At 36.9% G+C, this 19,454-nt stretch overlaps 1 protein-coding gene across 2 annotated transcripts in view; it reads left to right on the top strand.

Moving 5' to 3' along the window:
• Positions 1 to 19,454, top strand: part of LOC134535523 (uncharacterized) — a 486,190-nt gene that overhangs the window by 408,907 nt on the left and 57,829 nt on the right. For both annotated transcript variants that reach the window (XM_063374670.1, XM_063374676.1), the window contains exon 3: positions 6,512 to 6,656. In XM_063374670.1, coding sequence (XP_063230740.1) covers positions 6,512 to 6,656 — 145 coding nt within the window. The remainder of the gene's footprint in view (positions 1 to 6,511; positions 6,657 to 19,454) is intronic.

The raw sequence follows: 19,454 nt of genomic DNA, 5'->3' as shown, positions 1-19,454 counted from the left end.
CATACTGGTTGTACAAGATTTTTTTACAAAAAAAATTACTTTCAAAACATTTTTTAAAATGTTGTCAAAAATTAGGCAGAAAACTAATAAATTACATCGTCTTGTGTGTAGAGAAATATGGAACCTTACACAGGGGCGGCAAATGCGGCGAAATATTAGGGGCGGCAAAAAGGAAGGGGAAATAAATCCAAATGTTAGTACTTAAGGATTTTTTTACTTAACTATAAAACTGAACTAAATTAAGACAAATTAAAGTGTTATGTTAAAGTTAAACCAATAAATTAGTTCTTTTTATATTTTTGCCTTCTGTCTTCTCCCTTCTCATAACTTATGTGGATGAATAACTTCAATGTGGCGTGGTATAAAAATAAATTCTTATTTAGCTGTTATTCATAAAATACATTACTATTGCACTAAGTATAAGAAATGGGTGGATGATAAAATTATATTATAAGCTTAGTTTTTAAGTTAGATTAATTTTCTTATTAATTGATGTCGTTTGAATTCAATATATTAATAGTCTTTGGCTCCACACGTTTTAAAACTGATACTTGAGATAGCGTTTTTATCTAAATAGTGGGCATGAATTTGTATGAGAGAATGACTTATTTTTTCTCTTATGTACAGTGTCCAGTAATTTGAATTTTTAGAGGTGGACACCTTAGTTATGGGACAGGCGGCAGATGTGACTTTAGCAAAGGGTAGCAGAACTGGTTGCGCCGTCCCTGGCCTTACGTAAGAGCAACTGATCTTAAGTTTATGTACTTTGCTTCCTACATTTTGTTTTTGACGTGACAACGTCTAATAAATCGATGAACGCCGGCTGCACGCACGAAAAAGTGTCCCGTTACGCAAATTGTTCCGTTACGCTGTGTCCCGTTACGCACATTGTTCTGTTACGCTGTGTCCCGTTACGCGCATTGTACGCTTGCGCCGCATCTATCTCTCTTCCACTCGACTGTTTATAAAGTGAAGTGAAAAGTTAATGTGGTTTTCATTGCTTATTACAACAACAATTTCGGCAATAAAGGTTAATTATTATTGCATTTTAAAAATATGATTACTAGTATAATTTCAAGTATTTATTCTTTTATTATTAAAATAAAAATGATTCAATTTATTCATAAAGTATGTAATCATTTCATCAATGTTTTGTTATGACGTTGTCACGTTAAACTATCGTCCGTAAACCGACTTTACAGACAACCAATTTTTTTTTGTCACGGTAATTCGTAGCTTGGAGCCACAACGCGTTGCTCAGTCGTGTGCTTAATTTCCGCTCAGATTACATACTCTGCAAGATACAACGAATCGTTTGTTAGCTCCAGCGCCATGGTGCGGCATTCAGCCGAAATACTTACACGACTGTTATGTCTTCGAGAGTGTTTGCCGTCGGTTTCGTCACAGTTTATATAAAACATTTAAATATAGTAGATAATACATATATATTTAGTGATGGGCGGCGTTATGCATAAAAATCAATGTATCTATTTAATTGCTATGTATTCGATGCTTCGGTTTGTTGGGATAGTAACCAAAATCTTGTAAATAAACAGGAGTACAAGGACGTTAAGGCACCTTTCACATACAAACATTTTTATTTATAACAAAATATGAATGACAATCACAAAATTACTATAATGCCGATTACACCCTGAATATGACTGTTCCTTCCTTCCACAGCAGTCCGCAGCAATACTACACACACGGTACACAAGTTTAACGACCACAGACTGATAATAACGAATTTATCATGATTTAGCCTTGACGTAAAATGCTGAACAAAATCTAACATCATAATGCTGAGCCTCGAGTGTGTGAAACACTCTCGGCTTCAGGCCAGAACACGAATTAAAAGCATTGTCATCAATGGCACTTAACGTTCTGCTGTTCACAGGCAAGTACTCAAATCTAAAATTCTTACTATCGTCCACTACTAACTGTCTCTAAGAAAAGCTACGAGTTTTGAAAATACTCGTTTCAACTCCGTTTGACAAGAGTATCAACAAAAAGTCTCAACTACTGCTGGTATTCGCCTCGTTGTTTCCGTTCAAGCGACGAGACTCGCACTTCGTGATGGTATATGGGTCGCCAACTCCTTCAACAACCGACGTCTCAGTAGGACTCGCTCTGCGACCGACGTTCCTGCAGTAGCGAGTTCTCACTCGTTCAGCGACGACTCGCCCAGCGAGTAGCACGAGGCATCGGTACTCGCTCGGCCAGAGCTGCCGTTCGCTCCTTCCTCGTCTCTGGTGGTCTCTAGTGCTTCTATGGCCGCTCGTCCGCCGAGGCTCTGCCGGGGTAACGCCCGATGCTCTACGTGTCGACTGACTCTAGGGGCGGCAACTGCCCGGGTTTACACACCCGTCAGCTGCGGCGACGTCACATGATTCTCCGCTGCTCTTCGGCCTACTGGCGATACCTGGGACCACTTACACTGCGTGGCGCTTACACTCGGCCAGCTATTCGCACATTTCGCAACAACCATGCCACGTTTCGTAGTTAACACAACACAGGGATGGAAAAATTAAAATTACATGTGAACAAACCGTAACAGGTTTAAAAAAAAAAAAAAACCGCTCCCTCCTCCTTTTGATCCCCGACCTATCTATCCAGGATGTAATTAGCCTGTAATGATTTTTTTATGTTTAATGTGTTTTATTTGTCATAATTATGCGTTTAAGAAGTCAAAATAATTACGAATAGGGATAGAATTAACTGGCGTTCAGAATGGACAGAGCGTAATAAAATGCATTAAAAATTATTACGTTAAAATTATATCCACGGAGACATGTATTCTATAAGTATAATGAGTCATGCAATTTTTCTTCCACTAACATATTATTCAATTCATAATATTATGCCCATAAAGTTTCTTTTCTTTTTAAATTTGAAACATGTAATTCGTTTGAGACAAATGTGAAATAGTTTGAATAGACACTTAACTCTTGGAGAAAAAATTACCACTGGCTCGTAGGAACTTTGGAGGCTGTGTTCACACGAAGCGTCGCGCTCGTGTAACGTTGGTCGCGGGTTCGACTCAAATTAATGAGCAGTGAGTCGCTACCCAAGTGGTTCGGAGTCAGCTATAATCATGGAGTTACCGTGTGCATGACTGCGTAACGGCCAAAACTGTAATAAAAAAAGAGATCCGTTACGTGTTAAACGATCTCTGAACTTTCCCCGAGGAAATAATAAACATAGGTGGTGAGACATTTCTAAATTTCAATTAGCGTTTGTTCTTATTGTCCCTCTTAAAATTGTCAACTTCAGATGTGTGTGTGTGTTTCATTCATTCTTATATAAATTTTAGAGCTTAGCGTTCACTTCAAAGAAATAAACATTGGAGAATGATCGACATCCGTTCAATTTTGTTAAAATCTGGTGAAAATATCCAAATCGAAGTCTTGATTTTCTACAGAGTATTTTAGTGACAGTGGTTTACTTATCAACCAGTGATTTTGAAAGTTATACTTTTTTTGTGACTTAAACGTTAAAAAATTAAATTAAAACTAAATCATATAAATGACTTCACAGAAATTCTATTCCAGAAATTTCTTACATTACTGCATTTAATACTGTCTCGATTTAATAATGTGGGGTCAACTACTGGCTTCGTAACGGAGCGCCCGATAGTTTTATTACAGTTTTATTGATTTCTAATTTTACATTAATAATCAATAATTGTACTTAAATATGTCCGATATAAAATCACTGGCACTTAAAGTTAATTCTCAAGTTATTCAATGTCTGTCAAATTCCGCAGGTCGAACTCTTCACTGGAGGTAGGCTCAACAGTGGTTCGCCCTTTACATCGCGCCTGGCCATACACACAGTCTCGCGCCACTCAGTCGCCGCACTCTCACGATCCAGTCGAACTCCGCGTCGCACCACTCTCAATCTTTTCGTCGATGTCACACTTCCCTTCGCTTGGAATCCGCTCGGAACTGTAGAGGCACTGTCGCGGCACTCACGCGACACCCGTTGCTGAACTCTCGCCGCACTCACCGGTCCTTAACCGTCGAGGCACTCTGTCGCCAAACTGTCGAGGGAAGCCGGCGTCGCTGCTTAAGTAGTCTGCGGCGCCCATTTCTCGAACCGACGAGAGCAGCTGTGACGAGTCGCCTCATCCCGCGCCGACCCGAGGCCCGAAGCGTCGAGAATAGCGTCACTCGCTCACGCCACAGCCAGCGGAATTCCCAAGGCAACTCAGCTATAGATAACGGTGCCGAGCCAGGACTATGCGGGGGGAGCGGAGGGGAGATGGGGTACCGAAGATCCTTGTGATCCGGTGAGGCGCGCATGGCATGCCTTACGTCAGTGGAACGCACGTGGCCGAGCAGGGCCGTCAGCCAGCTCCGAACCTGGCATCGCGTTCTGGTCTCTCGCGTTCGCAACAATACTAAGGTTCCCGAATTGAAGTTGTGATTTTCTACGGAGTATTTTACTGACAATTGTTTGATTATCAATCAGGTATTTCCACTGGCTCCAATTTTGTTTGATGACTTATTACACACGTAAAAAATTTAAATAAGAACTTTATTAATATTTTAATTTCACAGAAATCATATTTAAAATGTGTCTCATCTTACTGCATTAAATATTAAGGTTCCCGAATTGAAGTCGTAATTTTCTACAGAGTTTTTTATTGGCAGTTGTTTATTTACTAACCAGTGATTAGTACCGATTCGGAAGTAAATGCTTCGACATTCAAGCACGTATTCTCGGTGAATTTCGTCAGTTCACCGGTAGAGCAACGATTATTGCGTGCATACATTTCACTCCAGGCTGGACTCTACTTGCTTATATACATAATCATGCCTTTTTAAAGTGATCATTGGTCGATAACCAGATCACTACTTATGGCGGGTTATACGTGACTGGTAGTCCAATCATTGACGTTAAGCAGATGTATGTGTGATCTACTTTTACGCCCAATGAATCCGCGAAATAATCACTGGTAGGTGACAGTTTGTGATCATAACGTTCGTCTACCAAACATTTCTCTGACTCAAATCATTTGAGAATTCTTAGAGAATTTTAAAGAACTGATCCTCACCGAGACATTAACGGTACCACGACCATTGTTTTGAAATTTCAGCGTATTTATCTGCAGTGGATCATCTGTCATATTTTTAAGTGAATTGAAAATATCAAATGTCTCACCAACAGCGAAATAATCAGAGACGGTAACTCATAATGACACATTCTAAGGGTATTGGGGAAGCAATCGGCCATGGTCTACTGTAATGATACATCCATGCGTTTGCTTGCATTGGTTTCAGTAAACCAACGGGATAGTGAAACAAAGATGGCGGGGGTGGGATTCCCACCCATGCCCTTCTGAATGCGAATCCATATTTTTATCTTTGCCCCTCATCGCTCGACGACACAACCGCTAGTCACCTTGGTCCTTCGTTGATTTTTTTTAATTCTCTATATGAAAATACGTATCTATAAGTCCATGCTGGCTCATTTGTCCGAGTTTCCGGCTGGTCACAATAAAGTTCCGGGATTTTATTCCCGACAAGCGTGTTCAAGTACCAAATAAACCTTCACATTAGCGTTTAATTCATCTACGATATATTTCGCTAACCAATATAAGGGCTTTTCGCAAAAAACACTATAGTCCAAAAATTATTTTTTTTTGGGAGAAGAAAATAATATTCCTTCTTCGCTCATTGGGACTTCCATGAGTAAAACTTATACTGTAGCATAAATAACACTTTATTACTCCTCTTTGATGTTTTAATCAACATTTATGAGCAAGTATAGTTAAACAATTAGACTGGAAACATTCCTGATTCAGGTCTAAGGTGGTTTTCACCAAATAAAATTATTCTGAGTGTACAATATTAAAAAGAATATTCACTATTAATTATTGTTTCAGTAAATCAGTTGAAAACCAACATAATAAATTGTTGATTGTTATTAACTTACAATGATTAATAAAATATTAAGGACAATGGTAATTTTTGCTTGAAATACTGTGAAAGATGGAAAGATGGTTAAAATAATGTGGACAATGGTAATTTTTTGGTTAAATATGTGGACAGTGTTTTTTTTTTTTTTTTTTTTTTGCTGAACGTATCATATAATAAATAAATATCATATAATAAATACTGTGAAAGATGGTTAAAATAATGTGGACAATGGTAATTTTTTGGTTAAATATGTGGACAGTGTTTTTTTTTTTTTTTGCTGAACGTATCATATTTTAGAGCATCGTATCGTACAGACTATGGTTGCTTTCGCTTTAAGAGTTGGTTCTATGTATGCTCACCAGGGATCACCACTTAATGGACCAAAAAACGCAATTTTGAATGTTTGGGATTTTTATTGCTTTTGCCAAAAGTCCTTAATTGCTCGCCAGAGGGACTCTTTACATTCGTATCAGACACCCGCTCCGTGGATGTAATTCACCTGGAATCTTCATTGTGTCCTCATGTGTGGTCGCTGTTGCTCATGTTACGTGCGGACGTGTCCCTGACGGCAGCTTGTGTTCCCGCAGTCGGACCTGTCCTGCCGCAACACGCGCCAGAAGGTGGGCAGCATCTACACCCGCACCAACTTCGTGACGCTCAAGTACGTGACGGACGGCTGGGGCACCGAGTCGAACGGCTTCAAGCTCGTCATCACCGCCTTCAAGGACAAGAGTAAGACCTGCCGCCGCCCTCGCGCCAACCGTGAAAAAGTTTTTTTATTCCCCCTTCATTCTTTCGGATATTCACCGTACAGTGAAGGTTATCTAATCCACAATTCTATGATTCGGCACATTCTGTAATCCGGTATTACATGGTTTGGCACATTATTTAATCCGGCATCTCATGTTTTCGTACATTCTATAATCCGAAAATCCGTGTTTTTGCAAATTATGTAATCCAGAATTGATTTTATCTGGTATTCCATTGTTCGACATATTCTGTAATCCGGCATTCCATGTTTTGGTACATTCTGTAACGCGACGTTCCATTTTTTTGGCGCTTTCTGGTATACGGCAGTCATGTAATCCGGTATTCAATAGTTTCACGTATTCTGTAAACCTGCATTCCATGTTTTGGTACATTCTGTAATCCGGAATTCAATGGTTATGCACATTTTTTAATTGGGCATTCAATGGTTCCGTGCATTCGGTAATCCGGCATTCCATGGTCGTAACATTCGGTAACCCATCACATATATAGTCGCTCGCATTTTCTTCCGGGTTGATTCCGGATGTTGATCTTGACCGCCAGGTGTCATTACTACGCTGCTGAACTTTTTGTTTCGCTCAGAGTTTATCGTTTTTGTTGGTTTACATTTCAGTACGACATTTCTTGTGTTTTCCAGCGTGTTCAGTTTCACATTTCCACCTTTTCACACTTGGTATTCCCGTTCAAACTATATTAACTTTCGATAGTTCGGTGAAACAGCTATTCCGGCACTGCTGTGGTCCAGAACGTGCCGAATTAAAGACCTTTCACTGTACTAATAAAAATGTGTGATTAGAAATAGCGAATAGCAAAGCTATTTCCCGTGAATCTATGGTTAGAGACCGCAAAAAAATTCGCAGATTCATTTCGTGATATGCTAAAATTATAACAATTATACCTTTGTGCTGCTTCTGCAATTGGTCCACTGTTAATCCGGAGAACTGTGGAACAATTGGAGCTCTGCAATAATAGAAGTATTGAATCACAGGCTACCCAGTTGAGACGACTCACAAGTCAGTAGCCAATGAACAGGTGGCATTTGCCCGAGTAAGCAGAGGATCGTGGTGTCTATCCTGGAGGTCATTGAACCCGCTAATTTTTCCTTTCTTTATCTATAGTCAGTAACTGAAAAAACTTCACATGTGCAATGATCTTCAGGCTAAACTCCAAAGTCCTGTGTACATTCGGAGACGTACCACACACTAAAAAAAAATTGTTTTGCCCCCACAAATAGTTGTGTATATAAACACAGCCAAATATTTTGAGTCAATATGTAAAATAATATTGTTACGCAGTTTCGCACTGCGTAACTATAAGACTACCCGACAGCGCCCCTGCCCTTCTGATGGATCCCACTCACAGCACAGGGGCGCGCAACGTTCGATTCCTGCGCGAAACCGGGCGGAGTCGAAGCGGCCCGAGCGGCCCCGATGCATTGCCGGCCGGCGCGCAGGAATCGAACATTGCGCGCCCCTGTGCTGCGGGAGGTATCCATCAGAAGGGCAGGGGCGCTGTCTGGCAGTCTTATAGTTACGCAGTGCAAAACTGCGTAACAATATTATGACCTCAACAAAAAAAATTCATCAGTGAAAAACAAATCCTTTAGAGGGAATATCAATTTAATTTTTACTGTTAACACAAATTTTGGAGGGTGTAAACTGACAAAAATAATCTGGGGGAGCACTTTACCTTTTTTCTTCGGTGCCTTATCATTAGCTGATGACTTGGGAGACGCATCAATGGAGCAGTCTATGATTCCATAGTTCTTTTGTTGAGTGTTTCCCTACTGCCCGGAGTCGTCTGCATGAACTGTCAACCAATTACCATAAAGGTACAATTATTTTAATTTTTAGTCTATTTCGAAATAAATCCACCCTTTCTTTTTGTCTACGTTCTACATTTGTTGATGGAAATGTTGAATATATCTATACGTTAATCTTTCCTTGTAATGTATTGGTTACTTTTATTAGATGCTTAGGAACATAGTAAAAATATATTTTAGATTGTAGGTTGCACGTCTGCACGTCTGCATGCTTCATACTATCTGTCGTCTGCGTGACATTGTAGAAACAAAAGTAAATTTATTTAAACATGTCATGTAAGTTCTACAACATACGTTGTGTGAAAAGATTTCGTTTTTAATAAAACACATTTTTTTTTAATTTATTGAACTCTTTTGGAAAAAAAAATTTGAGATTCAGAGAATACATGGCAAATATCTTTACAAGAAAAATCCTTAGAATCACAGTTGCCAACGATATCACTTGTAAAACAAGGCAGAACTCTGTAAAATTGTCAACGGTACAAAGCTCTGTCTCGCAATATTTCAAGTGATATCGTTGGCAACTGAGTTTCCAAAGACTTTCCCTGTAAAATTAAAATAATGTTCTACAGTGTATAGATAATTATTGGATAGTTCCTCCACCAAGCTTTAAATTTGTGGGTTCAATATTTAATATTACGTGTTTTCTCAACGCAAAAGTTAATTTTTTTTGTGTCAATTGGGTCCTACATATAGTTGAATTCGTTAGCGTCCTGTCCACGAAAGGTTGCTTGCTATTTTCTTCGAAAATAAACTATAACATAGCAAGATTCCTTAGACTTCAGTGGATTTCTACCTAAAAATATAAAATAGAATCTCCAAACATTCATATGCTAATCTTAGAAGATGCACTCCATGATCAGCTTCCTGTCATCAAATATGTGAACATGTAGTTTTGTGTGCATTAGAAGAAATGACCTTGTAACTAGAATGCTCAGTTATTACACAGAGTCACGCTTGTGATCTTAGTGTAATAGATTCAACTGGTTGATTTCTTTCAATGAATACCAGATCAACCTTTTTATCTGATGTATGCTTCTGAGTTGGTTTTAATCTAATGTTGTTTTTTGTTCACGTCGGCGTTGGTTTTTTATTTAATTTATTTGTAGGGTTAATTCAAGCACGGAGATTGAAACATTAAATAATAATTTTCTAAATAAATTTATCTCAAACCAAAAAAGAGCACGTATAACTCACTACATGTGATGGAAGTGAAACTTCTTTGACAATTCAAAACTCAACTCGTAAGTATATCGTAATGGATAAAACGACAGAGAGAGAGAAGGATAGAAAAAGATAAAGAAGAAAATGTTCTAATAATGATTAATTAATAATAAATTTTACTCGTTGCTAAAATACTCACACAATAAAAATCTGTACGTGTTAACTGTTTCTTCAAACAATTATGCCATGTTGTACACCCCAAGTCTCTGAACGAACGAAATTTGAATTTCATAATAGGTGGCGCCATCAAAGCGGGAAATGCAGGGACTGTCTCAACAGCACTCTCTACGCTGCTGGTTGAAGAAGTTGGAACGCTAGCGCACTGTATAAATATAAAATTCATGGCACTCAGAGCTGACAGTATAGTATAGACTACCTGTATCTATTTTCGGAAACAAGAGCATTCGTACACTCTCTGTCTTATTCTTTCGTTCATCTATCTCTCTCGGTTCTTTTTTTGGTGGGGGACGAATCATCGCACAAATTGGAGAACGAAAACGAGCCCAGCAACGTATATAGCATATTTATCTATTTATATATTTTTGGCCAAGTACATATTATCTGTAATTTTCGTGTCAGAAACGTTTCACGACAATGTTTCACGAAAACTATGCTTAAAATTCAGCTTCGAAATTTTACTTTCATCGCGGCCAATGAAGTTTCACTTAAAAAAAGAAACTTAATTTTGGTCATGATTCTTTATGCAGCGGTTACACCAAGGTTAGAACAAACGTGTTGAATTTTCAGTAGGGACTGAAAAAAATTCCCGTCCTTTCGGGCCTCCTCCACTTACTCGAGTGGCTGCTTCACTCGAGAGCGGTCTTGAACTAGGTAGCCTATTATTCGATAATTATCTGAGCCTACCTCACTGGCTCCGTCTCCTGCATATACAAACTTCCTAAGCCATTCGCGGAAGCAGAACCATTTTCCTGGTCTCTAGTTTAAGGTTAAGAAGCGCTCTGATTTTGTTTGCAAGGTCACATGAGTTTCAAACTAAAATGCGATCTTCGCCTTGCGACGCGTTCACAACTCAGAAGCCAAACAACTCCAAACTTAAAATGAGTTACGTTCTATAAATGATGAATGAAAGGGGTAATTTCGATTTAATATAGTTTTTGGACATATGCGTCATTGCAGTTTATCACTGTTTGCCATGGAGAAAATTCCAGAACGCAAGCTAAAAAAAATTTAAAAAAACGTAAACCCACAGATAACAAGCCTAAATCTTCTATGTCAAACAGATAAACCCAACGATTTACCTAAACAGGTATTAAGGAAAAAACAAAAACGACGACAACACAGACAAACACGTTCAAACTTAAGTATCAGACAGCACAAGAATTCTGTGGAAGAAATTTCTTCATGAAAAAATCTGCACCAACGAACACAGTGGGCTAAAAACGACGATACTGTTTCATCAATAACAGTAAATGCAGGCAGACAACAAACCCTGGACAACGCAGCAAATTACCCAAAACAACGATTAAGATAAACAGGTATTATTGACAACACAACAACGACAGAACACAGTAGGTTTCCTATGACGAAACAGTTGCGACTTTTCGGGAACTGACATCTGTTCCCATCATCAGGCACAAACAGACTGTTTTCCATGACAAACAGTGCAAAACTGCAAAGGGTATATGTCCAAGAAATTGTATTAAATTTAAATGAGCTAGTTGTTCAGAGCACGACACGGAAGAGGTATCATTCGGAACTGTTACATCTATAGGTTTTCAAAGTTAAACGGAGGCTGGTCCCAAATGGAACAAGTTTTGATTGCGTGTAATCAGACGCGCGGACGTAATCACGTTGAGGTGAAGTTGCTCGGTGTTCCGCACAACTGCGAGCCTGAGACGGTGACCAGGGGGAATGAAAGCACCGACCAGAGAGAAAATTCATAAAAATCCTCCCTTGGCGCTCGTGAGCGGGATGGCCGGAAGAAAATGTTCGCGTTCCAACTTCCGCAATGGCTGGGGGCACGTGTTTTCCGCGAAAAGATTTCGAGACTAGCCGAAAGTTTAAACACGGTAGCATCATCGGCGTTTCTTAATTGGTTAAGTTTCTTTCAGGTACGTGTTAACTTTCGGTACAAGAATCACAGCCATTCACTGTGGAAGCAACCGCGTCCTGAATGGCCCAGTAAAATAACGCAATTGCTTCTTTTACGGACAGCAGCCAGTTACAAGGAAGAGACCGCGCTGGTGCAGAAATGCTTTATTTTTTTCAGTCTAATGAGCGTAGCAATGAGTCAACGTTTACTAGCGAAGTGAATATGTTCTTGCGAAATTCGCGTTATTATTTAGTGACAGTCAAGAGTAAAATATTTGTACATTTTTATGAATCTTGTCATTGGCTATTGGACACGCTGTGAAGGACGAAAAGCCAATGAGAAACACCAAAAAAATCACAATAAAAAACGAGTCTTTCAGTTCTCGCCAGTGATGTGTGACATCTAACCTCGGTAACGAGCAAATACATGTGTTCTCGTGTTGGAAATACACTTATAATAAGAAACTCGGGCCTCGAATACAAAATTTAACTTAGAATGCTTAAAAATCATGGCGAACGTGATAAATATATGCAAAATGTGTTTTCAACTACATCTCTTGACGCTGGTCACACGTACTTTCCGCACCCGCCGCTAGAATTCGCTGCCGGAATCGTAAAACAGACGCTACCGTCATGCGCAGAAAGCAACACGTTCGTTACGTCGACTATCGAACCATTCGATTGGTAGAAAATAATTTTAAAATATTATGAAACGCATCTGATAAATGTGAAAATGTCTTGAAAAAATATTAATATCCGGGCTTTGGACCTGATTTTCGACTAAGGATTTTACTAAAATGCTGCCCATCATGTTAAAATTCAATAAACCTTTAATACGATAGTAGTATAGGATCGTCGGTTCTGCACCAGGAGTCAAGAGTAGATGCTGGTGCCAATGTGAATGGGGTCAATGACCGACCAACCTCCGACGTCATGGCGGCGATCTTAGATGACCTTTACCTTTGACGTTGACTTTGACCTTAACCTTGACCTTACCCTTGACATTTGAACTTGAATTTTGCATTATGACATCCAGCGCCCCAAACTCTGAATGTTGCTATTTTAGTTACGGTCACCATCTTGAATACTAAAAACATTCCCGCCAACTTGGATCTGATGTCACAGCCACCTTTTATTTATTCTGACGTCATGTCGGCCAGCATGTTTTTGTCTGCTAGACGCCGCCGTGTTGTATGACGACACGACCGCCATCTTGATTTTTTCTGTCGCGCTGGAGACCGCAATCTTTGATTCCGTCATCTTTGTTTCTGCTGTTTATTCCTAGAGAGCGCCAGCATCGCTCTGTATCATGCACATAAGATCGATGTTCCATTACCTGCTAAATTCTGTGGTCCTTATCGACACAATATATATTTTATTTTACAAAACACATTGGAAGCGCAGTTATTCGAACCATGACAGCTCATACCACTGGGTTGGAAAACATACGCCTTTGACAGCATGGCCATCGAAACATTTACCTGACTAAAAATTATTTTTGTATATTAAGCTTGTATTCTTTCTTTTATCCTACATAATCCATTACCTATAGTTGTTCCAGTCAACTTGCACCAATCAGTGACCTAAACGTGCCTAAATAATTATATCGTTGAAATGTTTTTACAGAATTTTAAACACTTGGTCCGATTTTGCCCATGAACGAACTTGACAGAGATTTTCCATTGTTTATATTTAATGTATCAGTCTGGAAGTAGTTTGTGTAAAATTACTGCAGCTATGGTGTCGATATAAATGTTATATATACCTACATACACTTTTGAGTAGATTATGGTATTGGAGTCTAGACCACGAAATGTATAACCAGTTATATATTTTCTGGAATGCCTGAAATAGGTGGTCTTTCTTTGAAATCTACCTAAAAACCCGAAGGATTGAAATATTTTCATATTTTTGCCATAAAAATCTATCAAATCTGCAAACTTTCTTTTCTAAATTATTTTTTTTAAGTTAGCATAAACTATTTGTTCTGAAATATCACTTTTTTTCTCAGACATACGACCATCCATTTAGGCGTTTGCGTTCAAGTAAATCCGGCACCTTTCTACACCTGTTACTCCTGCTCGATGTTTGCCTCGCCTGTTTGCTCTTTCAACCGTCGCGCTAGCTTCTGGAGTTTGTTTTGCCTGAATTTATTTTACATCGTAGAGGGAAAGGAAATACATCGCGTTCGCCCTCTGTTGCGTCGGCAGAAACCCTCGGCTAATGCGTTAAAAATTCCAATTGATGTTGCCGCAACAGTCAACTCTGAAAAAACATTTCTATTCAACGTTATTTTGGTACTGTACATTTAAACCATCCTTGGAGGGGGGAGGGGAATGAGCCTCAAATTTAACTACGTGCTAGGACATTAAAATACCAGTTAACGCAATCATCTTCAGCAAGACAAATATCTAGTCTCGTATAGTTTCCTGAGATTTTATAAATCCTTCCATTTCTTCGTCAGAAACGTTGTCCCTACTATTAACACAAAATACACATAACTTAATGATAATTTTTTTTTTCGTTTTCGACTGGTTTCGGTCAACAGTAATTTCATCCCGTAATACGTCAACTTGTCATAGAGAAAATTAATAGTTTAATTTAGCACCCAACATGAATAATTTTAACTATAGACCAATCAATGTGACTGGACTCGGCAAATAACCACCCTGTGACTTTAATCGATTTCCATTTGTGCTGAATTTATTCCGAAGGAAAAGAAAAATTGCCTTTTCATTACCGAAGAGCCTAAATGGTTTTGGATCTCAGTATCTGATCTATCAGACCTGATTTTTGACGTGACAACGTCTAATAAATCGATGAACGCCGGCTACACGCACGAAAAAGGATGACTCATAGTCCCGTTACGCACATTGTCCCGTTACGCACATTGTCCCGTTACGCTTTGTCCCGTTACGCTCATTGTACCCTTGCGCCGCATCTAGCTCTCTTCCACTCGATTGGAACAACCATCGATTTGACTTTTTCGAGGCACATTAAACTTGAAACACTCCCATTCTTTTCCTACTTTTCCTATCATCATCCTTTCCTTAACAGAATAACACAGATTGGAAGCAAACATGTATAAAAGTTATAGTTAAAATAATCTGTTCGTTAAAGTAATAAACATATTTGAATTAATGAGTGGAAATAAAAGTAAATTTATCAATTAAATTGTAGATTTCATTTCACTCCTTCTTTGTATCCATACAAAATAGTGATAATTCAATAAAAATGATTCAATTTTATTCATAAAAGTATGCAATCATTTCATCAATGTTTTGTCATGACGTTGTCACGTTAAACTATCGTCCGTAAACCGACTTTACAGACAACCAATTTTTAATATTTTATTATTATGTAATTTTCTACCTTTATTTACCTACGATATAACTTCGCGGTTGGTGTAGAAATTCATTCAGTTAGACATAATCCATACGCTCAGTGCTCCATCTTAAATAAGTACTATTTTATTTACAACAAAAAACTTATTAAGATTCAACTTCAAGACGTATACCAGACTTGGGAGGCACTTAAGACCTTAGGTCGTATAGAGGTTTGTAAGTTATCTCGTCGCGATGAACCTGCAGCCGATGATTGCTGGTCAGCCTGTGTGTGTGTGTGTGTGTGTGTGTGTAGGTGTGTGTGTGTGTGTATATATATATATATATATATATATATATATATGAGCTTAACATCTGGTTGCCAACGAGGTCATTAGAGACGGTAGCACACAACTACACAGAGCATGTACGATGGGGAAGGAATCATTCGTGGCTTATTATAAGTAATTGTTACAGCTGTATGCTTGGAGGGATTTCGGGGAAACCACGGAAAATCCGAAATTAGGATGGCCGTACCAGGATTCCAGTTCTGTTTTATAGGGTACGAACCCACGTAGAAGAAATAAGAGTGTTTTTGTAGGGTCTTAAAAAGTTTTAGAATTTTTTACTATTGTACAAAAGATTATTTTTGTGTATTCGGTTCAAAGTAAGTCAACATATCACCAGTAATTTAACGAAGAGACACGTACACTAACGTTCTCGGTAAATTAAGGATACAGTTTTTAACAGTGTTATAGCATAGGGTGGGGAAGAATAGGATGGGGGGGGGGGACTTTATGACCGTACTGGGTATGACCGTATTGGGTGGTGTGAAATACCTCCCTCCTCATGTAATTTTCGGTAAAAGGATTTCCAGACTATTTATTTGTTGAAACTTTGTAGCGTTGTGTTTATTTCATGGTTATCTGTTTAGCTCTACCTTTATGATTATCATTTATACTATTTGGATTATTAAAACATACAGAAAGTATATTTATGCATGTAATGCCCATATTGAAACTATTAGAAATGTAATCCGAGCAGGAAGTTTATTTGTTCGATTAACTGCAAAAAAAACAAGGATTTAAATTTTTTAGGATACACAACAATAACTGTAAGATTTAATTCATTACCTATTACATTAATTACTCAAATAATATTATTGACAAATAAAGATTCTATATATATGTGCTTTAAAATTTATACTTTAGTAATTGATATGGAATTCTTGCCCATAAAATTGAAAACATTTATTACTGTAAACATTAGTGATAGAAATGGTGTTTATAAACATTTTCAAGTGTATTTTCAAGAGTATTTATATGGGTGAGTTTATATTCCCGTAAGTACAATTTATTTGCATTATCAATTATTATTTAATAGATAATTAAAATTAATAAATTAGAATAAACACTCAGCATATTTATTGATTTACGTTAGTAATTAAATTTTGTCTCGATTATTTTACTAAACTTAATAAAAATTTTTGTACATTTGTTCATATAATATTAAATATTGAGTAATAATTAAAATTTTATAATTTGATTGAATTTATACTTTACCAACCGTAATTATAATATTAATCCATTCATTTCATTAATTTATTCCTATTAATTATTTGCATCCAGAATTAAAGTTAGTTTTTTTTATTACGCCAAGTAAATATAAATTCTAACGCACGTACATAAGTAGGTACACGCGCCTTTCATTTTTTTGTTCTTGATGGGTTATCCTGGGGAGGAGGGTTCTAAAATGGTTGGACCACCGCCTCTCCTATAGGTCCGTCACTAAGTAGTCTACGTAGATTACGTCGCGGCAGGAGTGACAAGTTCGAAGCGGCGCGCGTCCAGATGGGAGATGTGATCCTATTAATTCCCCCCCCCCCCTCTGCGGGCCAGCTACTCGTCCTGGAGATGAGTGGAGCAACTTAAGCTTATCGTCCGCCTCTCAGCGAGATTACATTTGCGGCCTACCGTTCCCGGGCAATCCACAACTTTCCGGTCTAGCTAGTTGAAAACTCTGGTGTGGTGTACGCAAGTTGGTCTACAGGATGAAGAAGTATATACTCATATCCGCCAAGAAAATGTAGAGTTTTATCCGTCTGTAAAAAATAAAAAAAATTTTAATCACCACAAAATTTTTTGCAATAACTAAATCCTAGCTAAATATTTTTTTGATCTATATCAAAAAATTTACGAATATTGATACCATCGAATTTTACACATAATATTGAGAGAAAAATTCGTTCACCAGGAAATATTTCAACACCATCACAAAACACTAAGTGAGTAAGAAGAGACACAAACACAACAAACTATACCTGCACACACGCTCAGAAAATAATTTGATATCTAAGATTCATTTTCATTTGAAATTCAGTTTTCAAATCATTCAAGTTGTTTATATTAATATCAAATATGGTTGATTATACATTTCAGAGTGCTATATCAAAGTGTTGTATCAAAAAAGCCTAATTTTATGATTATGCGATAATCTACATAAAAGTTATCAGCATATTTGGAGAATTTTTTTAACTTACATAAAAAGGTTTTACAAAACAGTAAACACTGTTAAGGCCCGGTAGACGAATCTTTGCGCGAATTTAAACGTAAACAAATTACTTGATCGAAACTAATTTTTGAGACTTTCAAAATTTAAATACTTAATTGCTATAAGAAATATCAGAAACCACTTAGTATGATGTCAAATAAAGACAAAACGTGTTTCGTAGAAACGGTGATCCAGAAACTCTGAGATCATGGCTGGCAATAAGCAACCCACGTTGTTAGTAAAATAGCAGCGACCAATTTTATTTCCAAGTAATATTGTAATTCATATTAAAATTAAATTCATTCATGTTAGATATCTTCTTAATACATTTAAATCAATCAAATGGATTTGCAAAAAAAAAACGTTTGGACAACATTTCTTAACTGCGTGTTAGCTTACATTGTTCGCAGAGTTTGTTAACAGGAAGTTCTTTGTCGAGATGACACAGTTAGTTAATTTTTGATGTAATGCCTATCAGCTTACTAAAAGTAAGTGACAAACACTCCCTCACCTCTCCACAGCACTAATACTATTCTTTTAAACAGCTTAGGATGATATCACCACTTTTCGCTGATTTTTGGCTATTCAATATACGTTTCTGTCATAATTTTTTTTTAATTTTGATATCACATTGTAAATGCCCCTTTTGTTTTAAATTTTAGTTTATAATTTTATATTAACGTTAAGAAAAACTGATGTTCTGAATTGTCTACAAATCTAATTGGAAAAAATAATCTATTGGAACAAATAAATGTCTTAAGCATTTTAAATCAAACAAAGTTTGTTTTCCCCAAAAATGTTCAGTTTAAAACAATTAGAAAATTTTAGTGTGATGAATAGCGTTCCTTAGATATGTAATAAACAGTGAAGCGAGGTTAAAGATAGGACAGAAAACGTACATAGTTATACTGTGTGTACTAATATTTTACAAAATAAATTCTAGTACACTATAAATCACTTATTAAAAAATGCATACTTGGAAAAATTTTGTTTAGGTCTAAGACTGATTTAGTGCTATAAAATTCGCAATTAAATTTGAAAATAAATATAATAACTTTATATTTAATTATTTTAATTGTATATCTTAAATTGTGGTTTAATTTAAATAACATAATTAAAATTATAATATGACATTAAATTTAGCAGATAATTGGTAAATTATAGCGATAATTTAATATTTTCAAATTATATATTTATTTAAATTTGGAGCAAATAGTTGTAGTATTTTTTTTCCCTTAAAATAAAACGTAATAAAGTATAAAAGTAAATTAACATGTTATTTTTATTCAGTAAGCTGATACAAACACACACACACACACACAGCCACAGCTTATTATTTTATAACGTGAACTATAAATTAATTGTTTTATTGCTTAGCAAATAAAACTTTAAAAGAGTACTAAATAAATTTAAATTCAATGATTTCAAACGTTTTATAAGTATTTAAAATACATGCAAACCTTGTTTATTTTTCTTGTGACGTTAATTTAAGAGATATATAATTAAATTTTTTTAACTAGGACATCACCCGTTTTATAATCATGTGGATCAAAAAAAAGTTATATAGTCTACCGTCTATTTAAGCATTGAAACTTTCAAAATATATAACCAGATGTTTGCAGGGATCGATAGTGAATTAACAAAATAACATATTCTGCAGTTGTAACTGTACAATGATGTCATTAAGCAAGATGGCTCTCCTTTTTTTATATAGAGAACCTATAATATTATATTGCTGGCTTGAGAATATATTTTCTTTCTAGTAAATCTTCAGTTCTTCCATGAATAAGT

The sequence above is a fragment of the Bacillus rossius genome, chromosome 1, assembly GCF_032445375.1.
Source record: "Bacillus rossius redtenbacheri isolate Brsri chromosome 1, Brsri_v3, whole genome shotgun sequence".
Taxonomy (NCBI): Eukaryota; Metazoa; Arthropoda; class Insecta; order Phasmatodea; family Bacillidae; genus Bacillus; species Bacillus rossius.
This window is presented reverse-complemented; position numbering and strand designations above follow the sequence as displayed.